Source organism: Oryzias melastigma, linkage group LG11 (assembly GCF_002922805.2).
Source record: "Oryzias melastigma strain HK-1 linkage group LG11, ASM292280v2, whole genome shotgun sequence".
NCBI classification, from domain to species: domain Eukaryota; kingdom Metazoa; phylum Chordata; class Actinopteri; order Beloniformes; family Adrianichthyidae; genus Oryzias; species Oryzias melastigma.
Window position 1 is genome coordinate 19,307,449 of NC_050522.1, and position 12,490 is coordinate 19,319,938.

The 12,490-nt window shown below is 39.7% G+C and overlaps 1 protein-coding gene across 1 annotated transcript in view; it reads right to left on the bottom strand.

Annotated features, from left to right (window-relative positions):
• The window catches only part of myo1g (myosin IG), a 47,564-nt gene that overhangs the window by 21,473 nt on the left and 13,601 nt on the right, over positions 1–12,490 (bottom strand). Inside the window, exons 13-18 of the mRNA XM_024261078.2 lie at positions 10,878–10,952; positions 10,605–10,737; positions 9,846–10,012; positions 7,655–7,862; positions 4,995–5,218; positions 3,874–4,018 (exon numbers count right to left, since the gene is read on the bottom strand). Coding sequence (XP_024116846.1) covers positions 3,874–4,018; positions 4,995–5,218; positions 7,655–7,862; positions 9,846–10,012; positions 10,605–10,737; positions 10,878–10,952 — 952 coding nt within the window. The remainder of the gene's footprint in view (positions 1–3,873; positions 4,019–4,994; positions 5,219–7,654; positions 7,863–9,845; positions 10,013–10,604; positions 10,738–10,877; positions 10,953–12,490) is intronic.

A 12,490-nucleotide genomic window follows, 5' to 3' on the forward strand; every position in this document is an offset into this window, starting at 1 on the left:
GTTTTGATTGTAGTGCTTTTGCAGGAGCCCTGAACGTTATAGCGTGGTAAATGTACTATTAAGTAAGTAGCACACTTCTGACATACAAGTGATGCTGTCATACACTGCCCCAACGCCACACTCTAGTCATTAGTAATCATTAGGTGCAAGTACTGACAGCATGTGTGCATGTGATATGTAAGTGCCAGTAGTACGTTCATATGCCCTGATTGTCTAATTTCCTACATTCTAACAGTCAGGCTTGCATGCAAGGAGTGCACACATATCACTTGACAGGCCTCTTGACACCCCCTCTCTGGGGGGGTTGAAAAAAGAAAAAATCTGTGAGTGATTCACTTTTTCTTTATTTCTTAATTGATAGATTTTTCTTCCGTACGTTATTTGGACATCCATAGCTCTTCAGCTCTTTCAGCTATTTAGCTCATTCAGCTATTAAAATATTCAGCTCTTTTTATATTAGCTTTTTCAACTGTTTTGGCAGTCACTGAGGATTTGTAGGCTATTTTGGGGTTCAGCCAATATTTTAGCCACAGGGTAGCTGTTTGTATACTTTAGGCTTTTTTCAGTTTTTAGGCTAATTTTTTTAGGTACATGCTAGCTGTTTTGGCTAATAAAGGATTTGTTCAGTTTTTTTTTGGCTAATTTGGAGCTTAGCTAATATTTTAGCCTTATGCTAGCTGTTTTGGCTAAATTACAAATTTTTCCAGTTTTTTAAGGCTAATTTGTCATTTTGCTAATATTTTAGCCTCATGCTAGCTATTTTAGCTAAATTAGGCATTTTATCAGTTTTATTGGCTAATTTGGTATTCAGCTACTATTTCAGCTACATGTTACCTGTTTTGGCTAATTTTGGCATTTTCTCTGTTTTTTAGTCTGTTTTGGAGTTTTGCTAATATTTTAGCTTAATGCTCGCTGTTTTGGCTAAATCACAAATTATACCTTTTTTTTTTGCTAATTTGGCTTTTAGTTTATATTTCAGCTAAATGCCAGCTGTTTTGGCTAATTTAGGCTTTAAGTTTTTTAGGTTATTTTGGAGTTTAGCTAATATTTCAGCCACATGCTTGCTGTTTAGACTAATTTTGTTTTTTTTTTCAGTTTTTTAGGCTAATTTGGTATTTCGCTAATATTTAGCTATCAACTTCAGCGTTTTCAGCTATTAGCTTTAGCATTTGTAGTTATCAATTCCAGCATCTTCAGCTATCAGCACTAGCATCTTTAGCAGCCATCTTTCAGCATTCACACTAGCATTATCTTGCAGGTAATGCTATATATCTAGTTTTTGACATGTTTTAGTAATATTTCTACTATGAAGATTACAGAAATGAATCATAAATGTTTATGTTTAGGCTGTGATTGTTACACTTTTTCTGTAAGCCTACAAACAGACCCCGGCCTCACATCAGAGAAGAAAACAGTTATGTGGCCCTCACAAGAAAAAGCTTGGGGACCTTTGGTTTAGGGTACCGGTTCCAGTCTACGTCCTAAGGGTTTCGGACCCCTAATTAGCGTATGCAATTTTTCCCCTGTCTGTGGCCCGGTACTAAGTAGCCCTAAGACCAGTTTCCCTGATGAATGGGAAAAGCCAGCACATCAAAAAACAACGACCCAAAATGTCAAAAAGTGATGTTGAGGGGAACTGAACCATACCTCCATTTATGATGAGTTGTGAATATGTTGGTTTAGGGTTTGGTAGAGGTTGGGTTGGAGTGGTTGGATTAGTATACTCTTAATCCCAAAACCCAATAGGAGCACTCTCAGAGGTTTTGCCTAAAACTTTCATACTCAAATGATCACATTCAACAATTGTTTTTTTAACATTTACTACATTTTACTTCTTAAAATATCTTAGTCAAAAGGTGACCTCAGTGTCTTTGCTTCAGCTGCTCCAAAACGTCTGAACAACCAGACACTCCATGTTAAACAGTCTTCTTCAATTTCAATTTTTAATTATTTTATTAAACACATTTTTAACATGCTTTTAATACATAGTAAATGGGAGCTTTACTGTTTTTTAATCAATTCCATTAATTTTTTATATAGCCCTTTAGGTTTGCAGAAGTTGTTAAATGCCTTTATAAATAAAGTTAGACTCGACTGGACTCTTTGAGGTTAATCAGAGAATGAAATCCCAGAGACTTTTCTAAATGATGGTACCGTCTGTTGATACCTTTTATAGACTTTCCACGACCTTTGCAGCAAAAGTGCACATGCAGATGACTTTTTTTTTACTACTTTTTCCATTAGTTTCTTAAAAATCAATAACCTCTTACAAAACTGCCAAACCCATATTTTAAATAATCTTTAAGCCACTTTGTTTAGTAGAAGATTTTACCATTTTACCATAAAAGCTTCATTTATTAGTATTCTTTAAGAGGGGTGGGCTTTGGTGTTAATTGGAGGCTTGGATATATCAAACATTAATCCATAAAGTCCTTCAAAAGGAATTGATTTTTTAAGAGTGCAAATACTTTATTTAGACAGTTTTCTGGCCAAGAAACGCCCAACTGTTTCACATTTACCCTCGTTTTCATTCTTTTTACACAATAAAAGCGTAAAACGTTATACCAGGACTTGAAATGAAAGCTTCAAGTTAAAATGCATCACAATTTGATGTTAAATTCTCACTTTCTATGAGTTTTTGCTATAATCTTTTGACCTCTCAAAACACTTTAATTGGGTTTTTATTTTTTGAGTTCTGAAATCTTTCAAAACATGTTTGTTTTTGTTGATTCCCACACAGTTTCCAGCCTCACGTGTTGTCAACAGTTTGCTGTAATAGCAGGGAAAGTCCACCGGGTCTGGTTCCCGCCGCCGGCAGCACCAGAATCTGTTACAGCGAGGGAGGCTTGAATGACCCGCAGTGTATACAGTCACAGAAAACCAACTGTTGTGTTGCTGTGAATGTATATGGTGCGTGTGACGCGCCGCGGGCTGTAGAGCATGACTAAGAGCGGGTGCTTTGTGAACACTGCCGCTCTGTAACCAGGCCCACAGCCGCCTCATTTAGCTGCTAATCGGAGGCCGTTTGGTGGCTTTGAAGACGCCTTGGGGCAGCGCGAGCGTGACCAGGTCCCGAGTCCCTGCCTCCTTAGTGTGTCTGTCGGCCCGTGACCCAAAGCAGGGAGCCTCCTGCAGGGCTGGCTCCATTGCTCATGTGATTGTATTCAACTGCACGATGACCCACAGAGCTGGATGTGACTAAAAGCTGGACCAAAACAAGATGGTGTCCCTTTGCAAAAAACGAGGGAACAAGTTTCTAAGAAGACTTTGCTTTTTAGAAGATCTGACTAAAAATAACCTTATTTTACTGCATTGCACCCTTCCAGAAGTGCAACGAAATTTGAGTTTCCTCCTAATCAAAGCAAAGAAATGACTTGTTTGCAATAATGTAGTGATCAATGCATTTATAGGATAAAATTGCATTATCGTAAGTAAATTATTTAATCAAAACCCTTTTTAAAAAGATTACTTTTTTGAGCTTCCATCTATAAAAGAGAAACAAAAGTGAGAATTTCTTCCAGATTTAAGTTATTGACTCTCTGATTATGAGAAAAAAAAATTTTTTAGGAGGAAATGAAAGAATTATGATGAGAAGTGGGACAACAAGAGGAAGTAAAAGTGGCAACAAATGAAAGTGACTTTCAAAATAAAACAAGAAGTCTTTGATCCCTGTGAATTCAAAACTGAAAGGAGATCAGGCACCTGAGTGGATTTGAGAGGCTGAACTTAGGTTGCTGCCACTTTTTAAGTTCATTCGTCCTTTGAGAAATATATATTTTAACCACTTCACTGCTACATTTTATTTTCCAAAGGAAATACTTCTCGTATGGGTGCAAAAGGAAAATAATTTCAGAGAAATGTCGTGCTTCTCACATTTGCTAAGTAGTCTCTCTCCCAGGCTCTGCCGACCCCCCAGTGCTTCCTCTCGCCCTGCAAAGCCGTCAGAGCCGCCACTTTGGCCCGAACCTCCGGCATGTCCGACGGTGGGATGTTCTTCACAACCTGTCTCGCCCACCACCTGAAGAAGAGGAGGAGACATTGGTGTTAGTGTAAAAGTACACTAAGAATAGATAGGATATAAATTAAAATCAAAATTGTTCTCTCTTCCTCATAATTTTAATGTTCATAATTTATTTTATATTTAGATCTACTCAGATAAAAATTGTGATTTTGGTGTTTTTAACATTCTTGTGGCATTTTCTCATGATGGAGGACATATATTAAGAGAATTTTGCTTAAAATTGTATATTTGAGTGTTTCTTTATTCAAATCATTGTGAATCCGGAGCACAGTATGATGTAGACGCTACTACGGTGAGCCACAAGGTCCCTGCTCCACTCAACATTGAGATGACTAGATCCATGTAGGTCTTTGTTTTCCACATCCTAGCTGGCATCTTAATCAAAACTGTACAACTGATTAGCTCCATTATTGCCCACAATTTATGTTGCACCAATAACATTATACTGGTGTTGAGAGAGCAGGAGAGAGTGTAAGCAAAGGGATGATGGGAAATGAGGGCAGGCTTACTCTGCACCGACAGAGTAAGCCTCAGAGTCGAATTTCTGATTAACTACTGCTGCTCTGCAGAAACTATGTCCTAAAAAACCACACAGGTTTTGTTGATTTTTACCAAAAAAATACCTAATTATAATAAAAAGACCACTAAGAAGGCTTTTACAATAAATCAAAAGACGATCAGAGTGGGAGTTTAACTTAAGCTATTAGTATTAGACAGAAAAAAGTTTAAAATTAAAAAGAAATATCACAATGTGCTGCTGATTTTAGCTTTTGCACTAGCACATATCAGCAACAGCTACAGTGAGGAACCTGTAAAATGGATGGTTGTGTTCCTAGAGTGCAACAGGTGGCCCTAGTGTCTTATATTATATTAAACAAAACTACAATTCTGTATTTGATCAACCTTCTAGTAAAGTTTTTGAGATGTGAGCACTATTTAGTTTTTGTGTTATTTTACTTTAGTGAGCTCTGACCTGCGATGCAGCATCAACGTGATTTGATGAAACTGGGTCAGAGCAGCCGGCGGTGCCGGCCACTCCACGCTCTTCCCGTAGTCGGCCGTCGTCCTCACGTTAGCAAACCGGCTCTCCACCTCCCAGAAGTGAGCCTTCACCTTGTAACGTTTGTAGCATCCCATGATGGTGTAGATAGCTCGCATTCGCTTGCACCTCAGACGAGCCAGAGCGCCGCGCCAGATCTGTGGAGGTCAGGATTGTTTGTCAAAAACACCAAGCATGCAGACACGGAGAGAAGAGTGTCTGAGTCGCACAAGGAAACTTTGCTCCAGTTACAGATCCAGAGTCCTCTGCAGACATCAAAGTAGGTCAGGGGAAACGGGCTTTTCACTGAGCAAGAGAGGTAATTGACTTTAATGTAGCTCTTCTCTGGAACTCATTAATTATCCCAATTATTGTCTCAGGAAATTAAGATTCAAGCAGGCAGTTTTAATACCAGCACCCAAACGGTAATGAGACTTAAAATGAAGTGAAATCTCCTCCAAAACACAGAAACTAGGGCTGAAAAACTGCAACATGCAAACTCCTCACGTCAGACGGTCGGCTGGGGGTCCCTGAACTGAACTGTCAGATCAGAAAAATTGAAACTTTTATCTTGCAGGAAAACATGGAATAATTTAAAAAGTGACAAATTAGTACATTCTTAATGACATCACACAGAAAAACATTCATCTGCATGCAAAAACTTTTTAAAAATCGTATTTGGGTCAAAGTTAATGCCCGGTTTTCTTTATACTAGTCTGCAGAGACTTTTGAGCTCTTTCAAATGAGATCAATCATTTAAATTGAACTCTCACTAGAACAGCTGGATGCTAAATTATTGCAGAGCATGAGAATAAAGTTCAGTTAAAGCAAAGTTTCTGCCTCCACAAAGATGCCAGAGGCAAAAAAAAGTCTAACAAAGCCCAAGAGCGTCCATAAAGAACTGGTTTCTGCTGGACTTGACGTGTCCTTAAAACACTTGTTAGGCGCTTTCACTGTGGTGGCAAAGGAACATCCATGAAGTAACCTGTTAGGTTTCAAAACATGTTCAACTTTTGGAAATTGGAGAATTTTATTTCAACAAGAAAAGACTTTAGCTGTTTAGACACTAAATTTTAGGTAAGAATACAAGTTTTGATCTTCAATAACTCAATCACATTGACAGGAATCTGTCCCCTGTCTCCCCCTCTGGTCATCAACGGGAATTGTCACCTGGGTGCTGGCTACTTCCTGTTTCTCCTACTACGTTTCCCATCTGCCCTTGCTCTTATACCTGGATGTCTCAGATGGTTCACTCAACCATCACACACACCACCCAGTCTCTATTTATGATGTACACTCGGACAAGCTCAGTGTGAAGTCTTGTGCATTTGTGCCTAACATATCTCTCTGTCTTCGCTCAGCAAACCCCCGATCCCAGCTGGAAGCCTGTCCCTGTTGCCTTATCAGCTTCATTTGCCCGGCTGCCTGCACTTTCTGGATTTCCCTTCACTCATAGAAAAACCTTCTGCACATGGATCCATCAGCCTCTGCCTGTTCATCACATATATGAACATGTTAGTGGTGTCAGTATTCCTTAGGGCTGATTTGATGCTTTAAGTTCAAGAAACTTTGTTTGTCGGCTTCAGTTCAAGAAAAGAATGTTTTTGGTTGTAACTTTTTGTCTGCTGAGTTTTATGAGTTTTTTATTGTTTGGTTTGGTTTTAGGTTGAGATGGGTTTGATTAGGGTTGAGGTTGAGCTGAGTGAGTTGGGGTTAGGGATGGGGATGGGGTTGGGGTTGGGGTTGGGGTTGGAGTTGTGGTTGAGGTTGGGATTGGGGTTGAGGTTGGGATTGGGTTTGGAGTTGTGGTTGAGGTTGGGATTGGAGTTGGTTTTGGAGTTGGGGTTGAGGTTGAAGCCGGGTGGAGTTGAGGCGAAATTGGAGTTGGATTGTGATTGGGGTTGGGATTGGAGTTGGGGTTGAGGTCGGGGTTGGGTTTAAATCGGGAGGATTGAGGTTGGGATTGGGGTTGGGGTTGGGGTTGGGCTGGGGTTCGGGAAGGTTGAGGATGGGATTAGACTTGAGTTTGAGTTGAGTGAGTCAAGTTGGGTTTGGGTTGCATTGAGTTGGGCAGGTTTGGGTTCAGGTGAGTTGATTGGATTACAGTTGAGTTGAGTTGATATTTAAAGTGATGAGTCGGCAAAATTTTAATTCTACTTTGGCTTTAAATCAACTGTCTTCCAGCAAGACAATGACCCATAGATTTAATGTTAGGAAGTCAACTAGCACTGTTCAGAGATGAACAATAAAGAAAAGGAGCAGACAGGAAATGTTAAAGTGCAGTTAGAATGTCTAAAAATAGAAATGCTGAGGAGAAGGCAGAGGACCACACGGAAGAGGAGATAAGCTTCTTCTCAGGAATCCAGAGAAATATTTCTTCTACAGAAGAGCCACAAATCTCAGTCTGGACATTAGATTATGGGCTGGTTTGGATTCAAAAAAGTGCAGCAACTACTTGATGCTTGGGGTGTCACAACAGTCTTTGGACACAAATACCCTACTGAGACAAAAAGTTAAAATCCTCTTAATGGTATCCGTCAGAAATTGGTCAAAATTTTTTTTTCCCCCTCCTGTAATTTCTTGCTCCTACTCACCTTCTGCAGGAAGAGCACCAGGATTGGGATGAGGGCAGCCCTCTCCTGCTCCAGGGTGAAGAGGGAGCGTGGCGTTCTCACAAACAGCTTTGTGTGTCCAAACGCCACGTCGTCCTGGAAACCGTGCTGCGTGATGATGGCCTCCACGGCGTCCCTGTCTGATGCCATCAGATGGTTTGGCCAGGTGTACTCGCATGTCATTTTATACCTAGACATTAGAATGAAAGGTGACTGTGAGTGAAGGGATTTTGAGGAGAGTCATCAGTGATGATGAAGAACCCTTGAACTCTGTAAAGTTTTGAAGAGGTTTTTGGAGCTTTGATGTAAGATTTAGGAACTATTCTAATTTTTACCAAGTTAGAGTTTAAAGTCATTGCAATCACCATCCACGTTACACTGCCATCAATTACTTCTGGCATTTCAGAACTCAACCAAAAAAAAGAAGTAAGGACATTTCCTAAAATTAGGTAAATCTAACTTCAAACAAACAGCACAGGGCGTGTCAAACTCCATCAGTCTCACGCCTGGTTTACACCAGTTTCACACCAGTTTACACCAGTTGTGAAACTGGTTTTACACCAGTTTCACAACTGCTTCACATCTGTTTTACACCTGTTTGCATCTGTTTTATACCTATTTTACAACTGTTTTACCTCTTTTACATCTCTTTTACAACTGTTAAACATCTGGTTTACACTTTTTTTACACCAGTTTCACACCTCATTTGTATCTATTTCACACCTGTTTCATAACTATTTTACAACTGTTCCACATCTGGTTTACACCTGTTTTACAGCAGTTTCACATCTGCTTCACATCTGTTTTACACCACTTTCACACCTCATTTGCATCTGTTTCATACCTGTTTCACATCTTTTTTTTTACTTGTTCTATGACTGGTTTACACCTTTTTCAGACCAGTTTCACACCTGTTTTACAGCTATCGAATCTGCTTCACCTAATTGATACCTGCTCTAAAACAGTTTTACACTGGTATCACACTTGAGTTACACTTTTTTCCCATCTGTTTCAAACTTGTTTTGCATCTATTAAGCACCTGTTTCACACTGGTTTCATATCTGTTCTAGACCAGTTTCATACCTCATTTACACTTGTTTTAGACACAGTTTCACATCTCTTCATCATCTGTTTCACACCTCGTTCAGACTTTTTTCACACCTATTTTAGAACTGTTGTATACCTGTTTTACACCTGTTTCACACCCTATTTTACAATTGTTTCACATTAGCTATACACCTGTTTCACAACCTTATCTCACCTGTTTTACATTTGTTTTACACCAGTTTTTAACCTGTTTTACACCTGTTTCACATCAGCTATATATCTGCTTTATGCCTGTTTTGCTCTTGTTTTCACACCTATTTTACATCTTCACACCTGTTTTACATCAGTTATATATCTGTTTTACTCTTGTTTTACACCTATTTATTACACCTTTTTCTACACCTGTTTCGGCAAGTGTGAAGCCTGCCACCGCAAGTGAGCTCTGGTTTGGACCAAAACAAGAGAGTTCTAAATCCTCTTGATAAGGGTCTCTGTTCACCTGTATGTGAACTCTGGGGTAATTCACTTTATTCTGAATGTAGGACCAAAGATGAGGAGAACTAAATGATGTAACCTCCTAGTGTTAGAACAGGAAACAGGACCACTGCATGGATCTGAAGAGGCAGGAATCTTGAAAAGCGCTGAAAATGACCACTGCTGTTGGGTCTGATGATACCCAGACGACTAGCGGGACCAGTGACTATTCCTCCTCATGCATTTTCCTTCCGGGTTAGAGGTCATTTTGGACAACAGTCCCCCCAAATGAGCAGCTGTTGGAAATGCGAGATGTTTCAAGATGTTTGCTCTCCTTCAGTCTTTGATTCTTCCCCAAAAGTGCTGTGTGGGAAAGTAAACTAAACTAAATTAGTGAGTTAATTGTTAGCATTCCTTGCTTTGAACCCAGTCTATGGGAATGTCACAGTGTAAAAACACAATTACTGGAAAGTCTGGATGTTGGGAGGAGAAATAAAAGTCAGGAAGAATTGATACAAACTATTATGCTGTATTGAAGCTTCCAGAGCCAGAGAGCTTCTTTTATTTGATTTTATCTAGTGCCTGTTAGAAAATTTCAAAAATAAAAGTAGGTTCTTAACCATCATCACTTATGTTTACGTGAGTGTCTTACCGCTGCAAGAAGCGAGAGTATAGCTGCCTGTAGGCAAAGCCCGCTCTGCGCACCATTACATTCTCCAGCAGTCCCAGATAGGCCACCTGATGCTGGCAGCGGGCGTCGTCAAACAGCACCGGCGACTTCATCTCGTTGGGTTTGATGCATCTGACGTAGTACGGCTCCTGAAAGGACACAAAAAATGTTCATATGACTTTCAATGCCTCAAAACATCCTCAATGCACAATTGTACTCATGGATATATAGATACTATGGATTAGTGTGACATATATATTTATCCCACATGGTTCTGTGCAGGTCCCCCCCCTCCCTGTCTGACAGCAGCCCCATCCCAAAATAACAGTCGGTAAATGTCAGGATGCAGTCAGTCAGAGGAGCTCAGGTAGGTGACAGCAGTGCACGTTGTGGTCCAGCGCTCTCCTGCCTCCCAAAAGTAAGAAACTCACCAAACCATTTCTGTCTGAATGCAGGAAGCTCACGCTCAAATCCACAGAAAGCAAAACTTATTTAAACTCTAGACTTGACATTTAGAGGCTTAAACTCATCAGTGCATCATTAGCTCATAATAAAAGCTAAAACTGTCTTGAATGAAAATAATTCACATTGCTTTGGTTTTACTATGTAAATCTTTCTTATCTCAGGCTAGGAAATAATGATGTTTTTTAAACAAAATATTTTTTCAATATTGGGAAAAATCTTTAGACATTTTCAATAACTCGCTTCTCTTATGGAGTATCACAAACCAAAACTACTGACCTTGCAGGCTAGTTTATCAACCAAAGCCACAATGGAGTTCTTGAAAAGTGTGGCTGCAGTCAAAGGTCTCTTGGTGACTTCTGTGATGCCCAGCTGACCATCTGGCCACATCTCCTTCAGGACTGGATTGGCACTGTAGATTCAGAGAGTGGGCACCGTTAACTAGGCTGACAGATGAGTGATGCCAGGAGGAAACTCCTTTGACCCAGTTACTGAACTGTCACAGGCACTGTGCTTCTAAAGTCACTGTGAGCTGCAGAGGGAGTTTGGCACCTGTTGTACATGAGCCGCTTGAAATCCTGGAAAAGCAAGTCTTTGTTTTTGTCCAGAAAGCCCTCGACGGAGTATCTGCAACACACAGATGGAGGGCAGAGAGTCAAGACACTCAAAGAAGGTCAGAATGAAACTGAGAAAGATGCAAATGTTTTCTATTTTCTCTTCCAGTCTAATCAGAGACTACAGCGTGCTGCCACATGGGGAAAGCAGGAAAAGACCCATCTCTAACCAGGACACCAACAGTTCATTGAGTTTGTATGAAGGAGGTCAAGATTCAGTGGAGAGCACGGTTATTGGGCCATGTGGTGAAGCCCTTTCCTCTTTTCAGAATACGTTAAATCTAACACAATTCAGTGAGATAAATCAATTAAAAAGTCGCTTTTAGCATGTTCTTGTGGCATTTTCTCATGATATATGAAGAAAATTAAGCTTAATATTGCATTTCTGAGCATGTCTTTATTCAAACCATCGTAAATCAGGAGCACACAAAAAAAATCTGTTGGGAAGTTACAGGTACTGTGAATACGCTAACGCAGCTAACGTGTAGCATGTTGGACTGTGTCTGTTTAACAAGTTACTGACGTTTACAGAATCGTTTGTTTGGGCAGAATCAGTCTAATTTTAGTGTGTTGCAAACAAGATTGATAGTCACAGGCATTGTAAAAACACTAACGTGTAGCATGACAGACTGCAATTTTTGTCACGTGTTCTGGAAAGGTTGGAAGTTAGCAAAGTGTTTGTTTTAGTAGAATTAGTCTGTTTTTTAATGTGTTGCATTTAGATTGGTAGTTACATGTATTGTGAAAATGCTAATGTGTAGCATGCTAGACTGCAATTCGTTTACTCGTTACTGGCGTAGTTGGAGCTAGCGTAGTGTTTGTTTTAGCAGATTTAGCCTGTTGTTTTATGTGTTGCAAACAAGATTAGCAGTTAGAGGTATCGTGAAAACGCTAACTTGAAGCGTGTCACACTGTGAATCTTTTAACGTGTTTATGTGGTGAGGTTGGGATTTAGCATTGTCACTGCAACGTTTTATTTAGTGGAATCAGCCTTTTTCTTTTGTGTGTCGCAAACAAGATTGGTTGCTTTTATGGGTATTGCAAAAATGCTAACTTGTAGCGCGTCGAACTGCAATTTTTTCTTGTTACTGGCATAGTTGGGAGCTAGCGTAGTCCCAGTAGTGTTTGTTTTAGCAGAATTAGCATGTTGTTTCATGTGTTGCAAACAAGATTAGTTGTTAGAGGTGTTGTGAAAACGCTAACTTGAAGCGTGTTGGACTGCAATTTTTTTAAAAGTGTTTATGTAGCAAAAGTGGGAGTTAGCATAGTCACAGAAACTTTTGTTTTAGAGGAATTCGCCTGTTTTTTTTTTTGTTTTTTTTTTATACAAGATAGTAGTATAATGGGTGTTGCAAAAAATCTAACTTAGTCTTGCCATGCGGAACAGAGTTTTCAGCTACTCTGCCCACAAAATCTGGAACTCCCAACCCCCTGACATAAGAAACATAAACTGTTTTTCCATCTCTAAATCGAAACTCAAAACCCATCTGTTCAAACTGTCATACCCATCACAGTTATACATCCCTACCTCTGCTACTTAATTTAATTTTT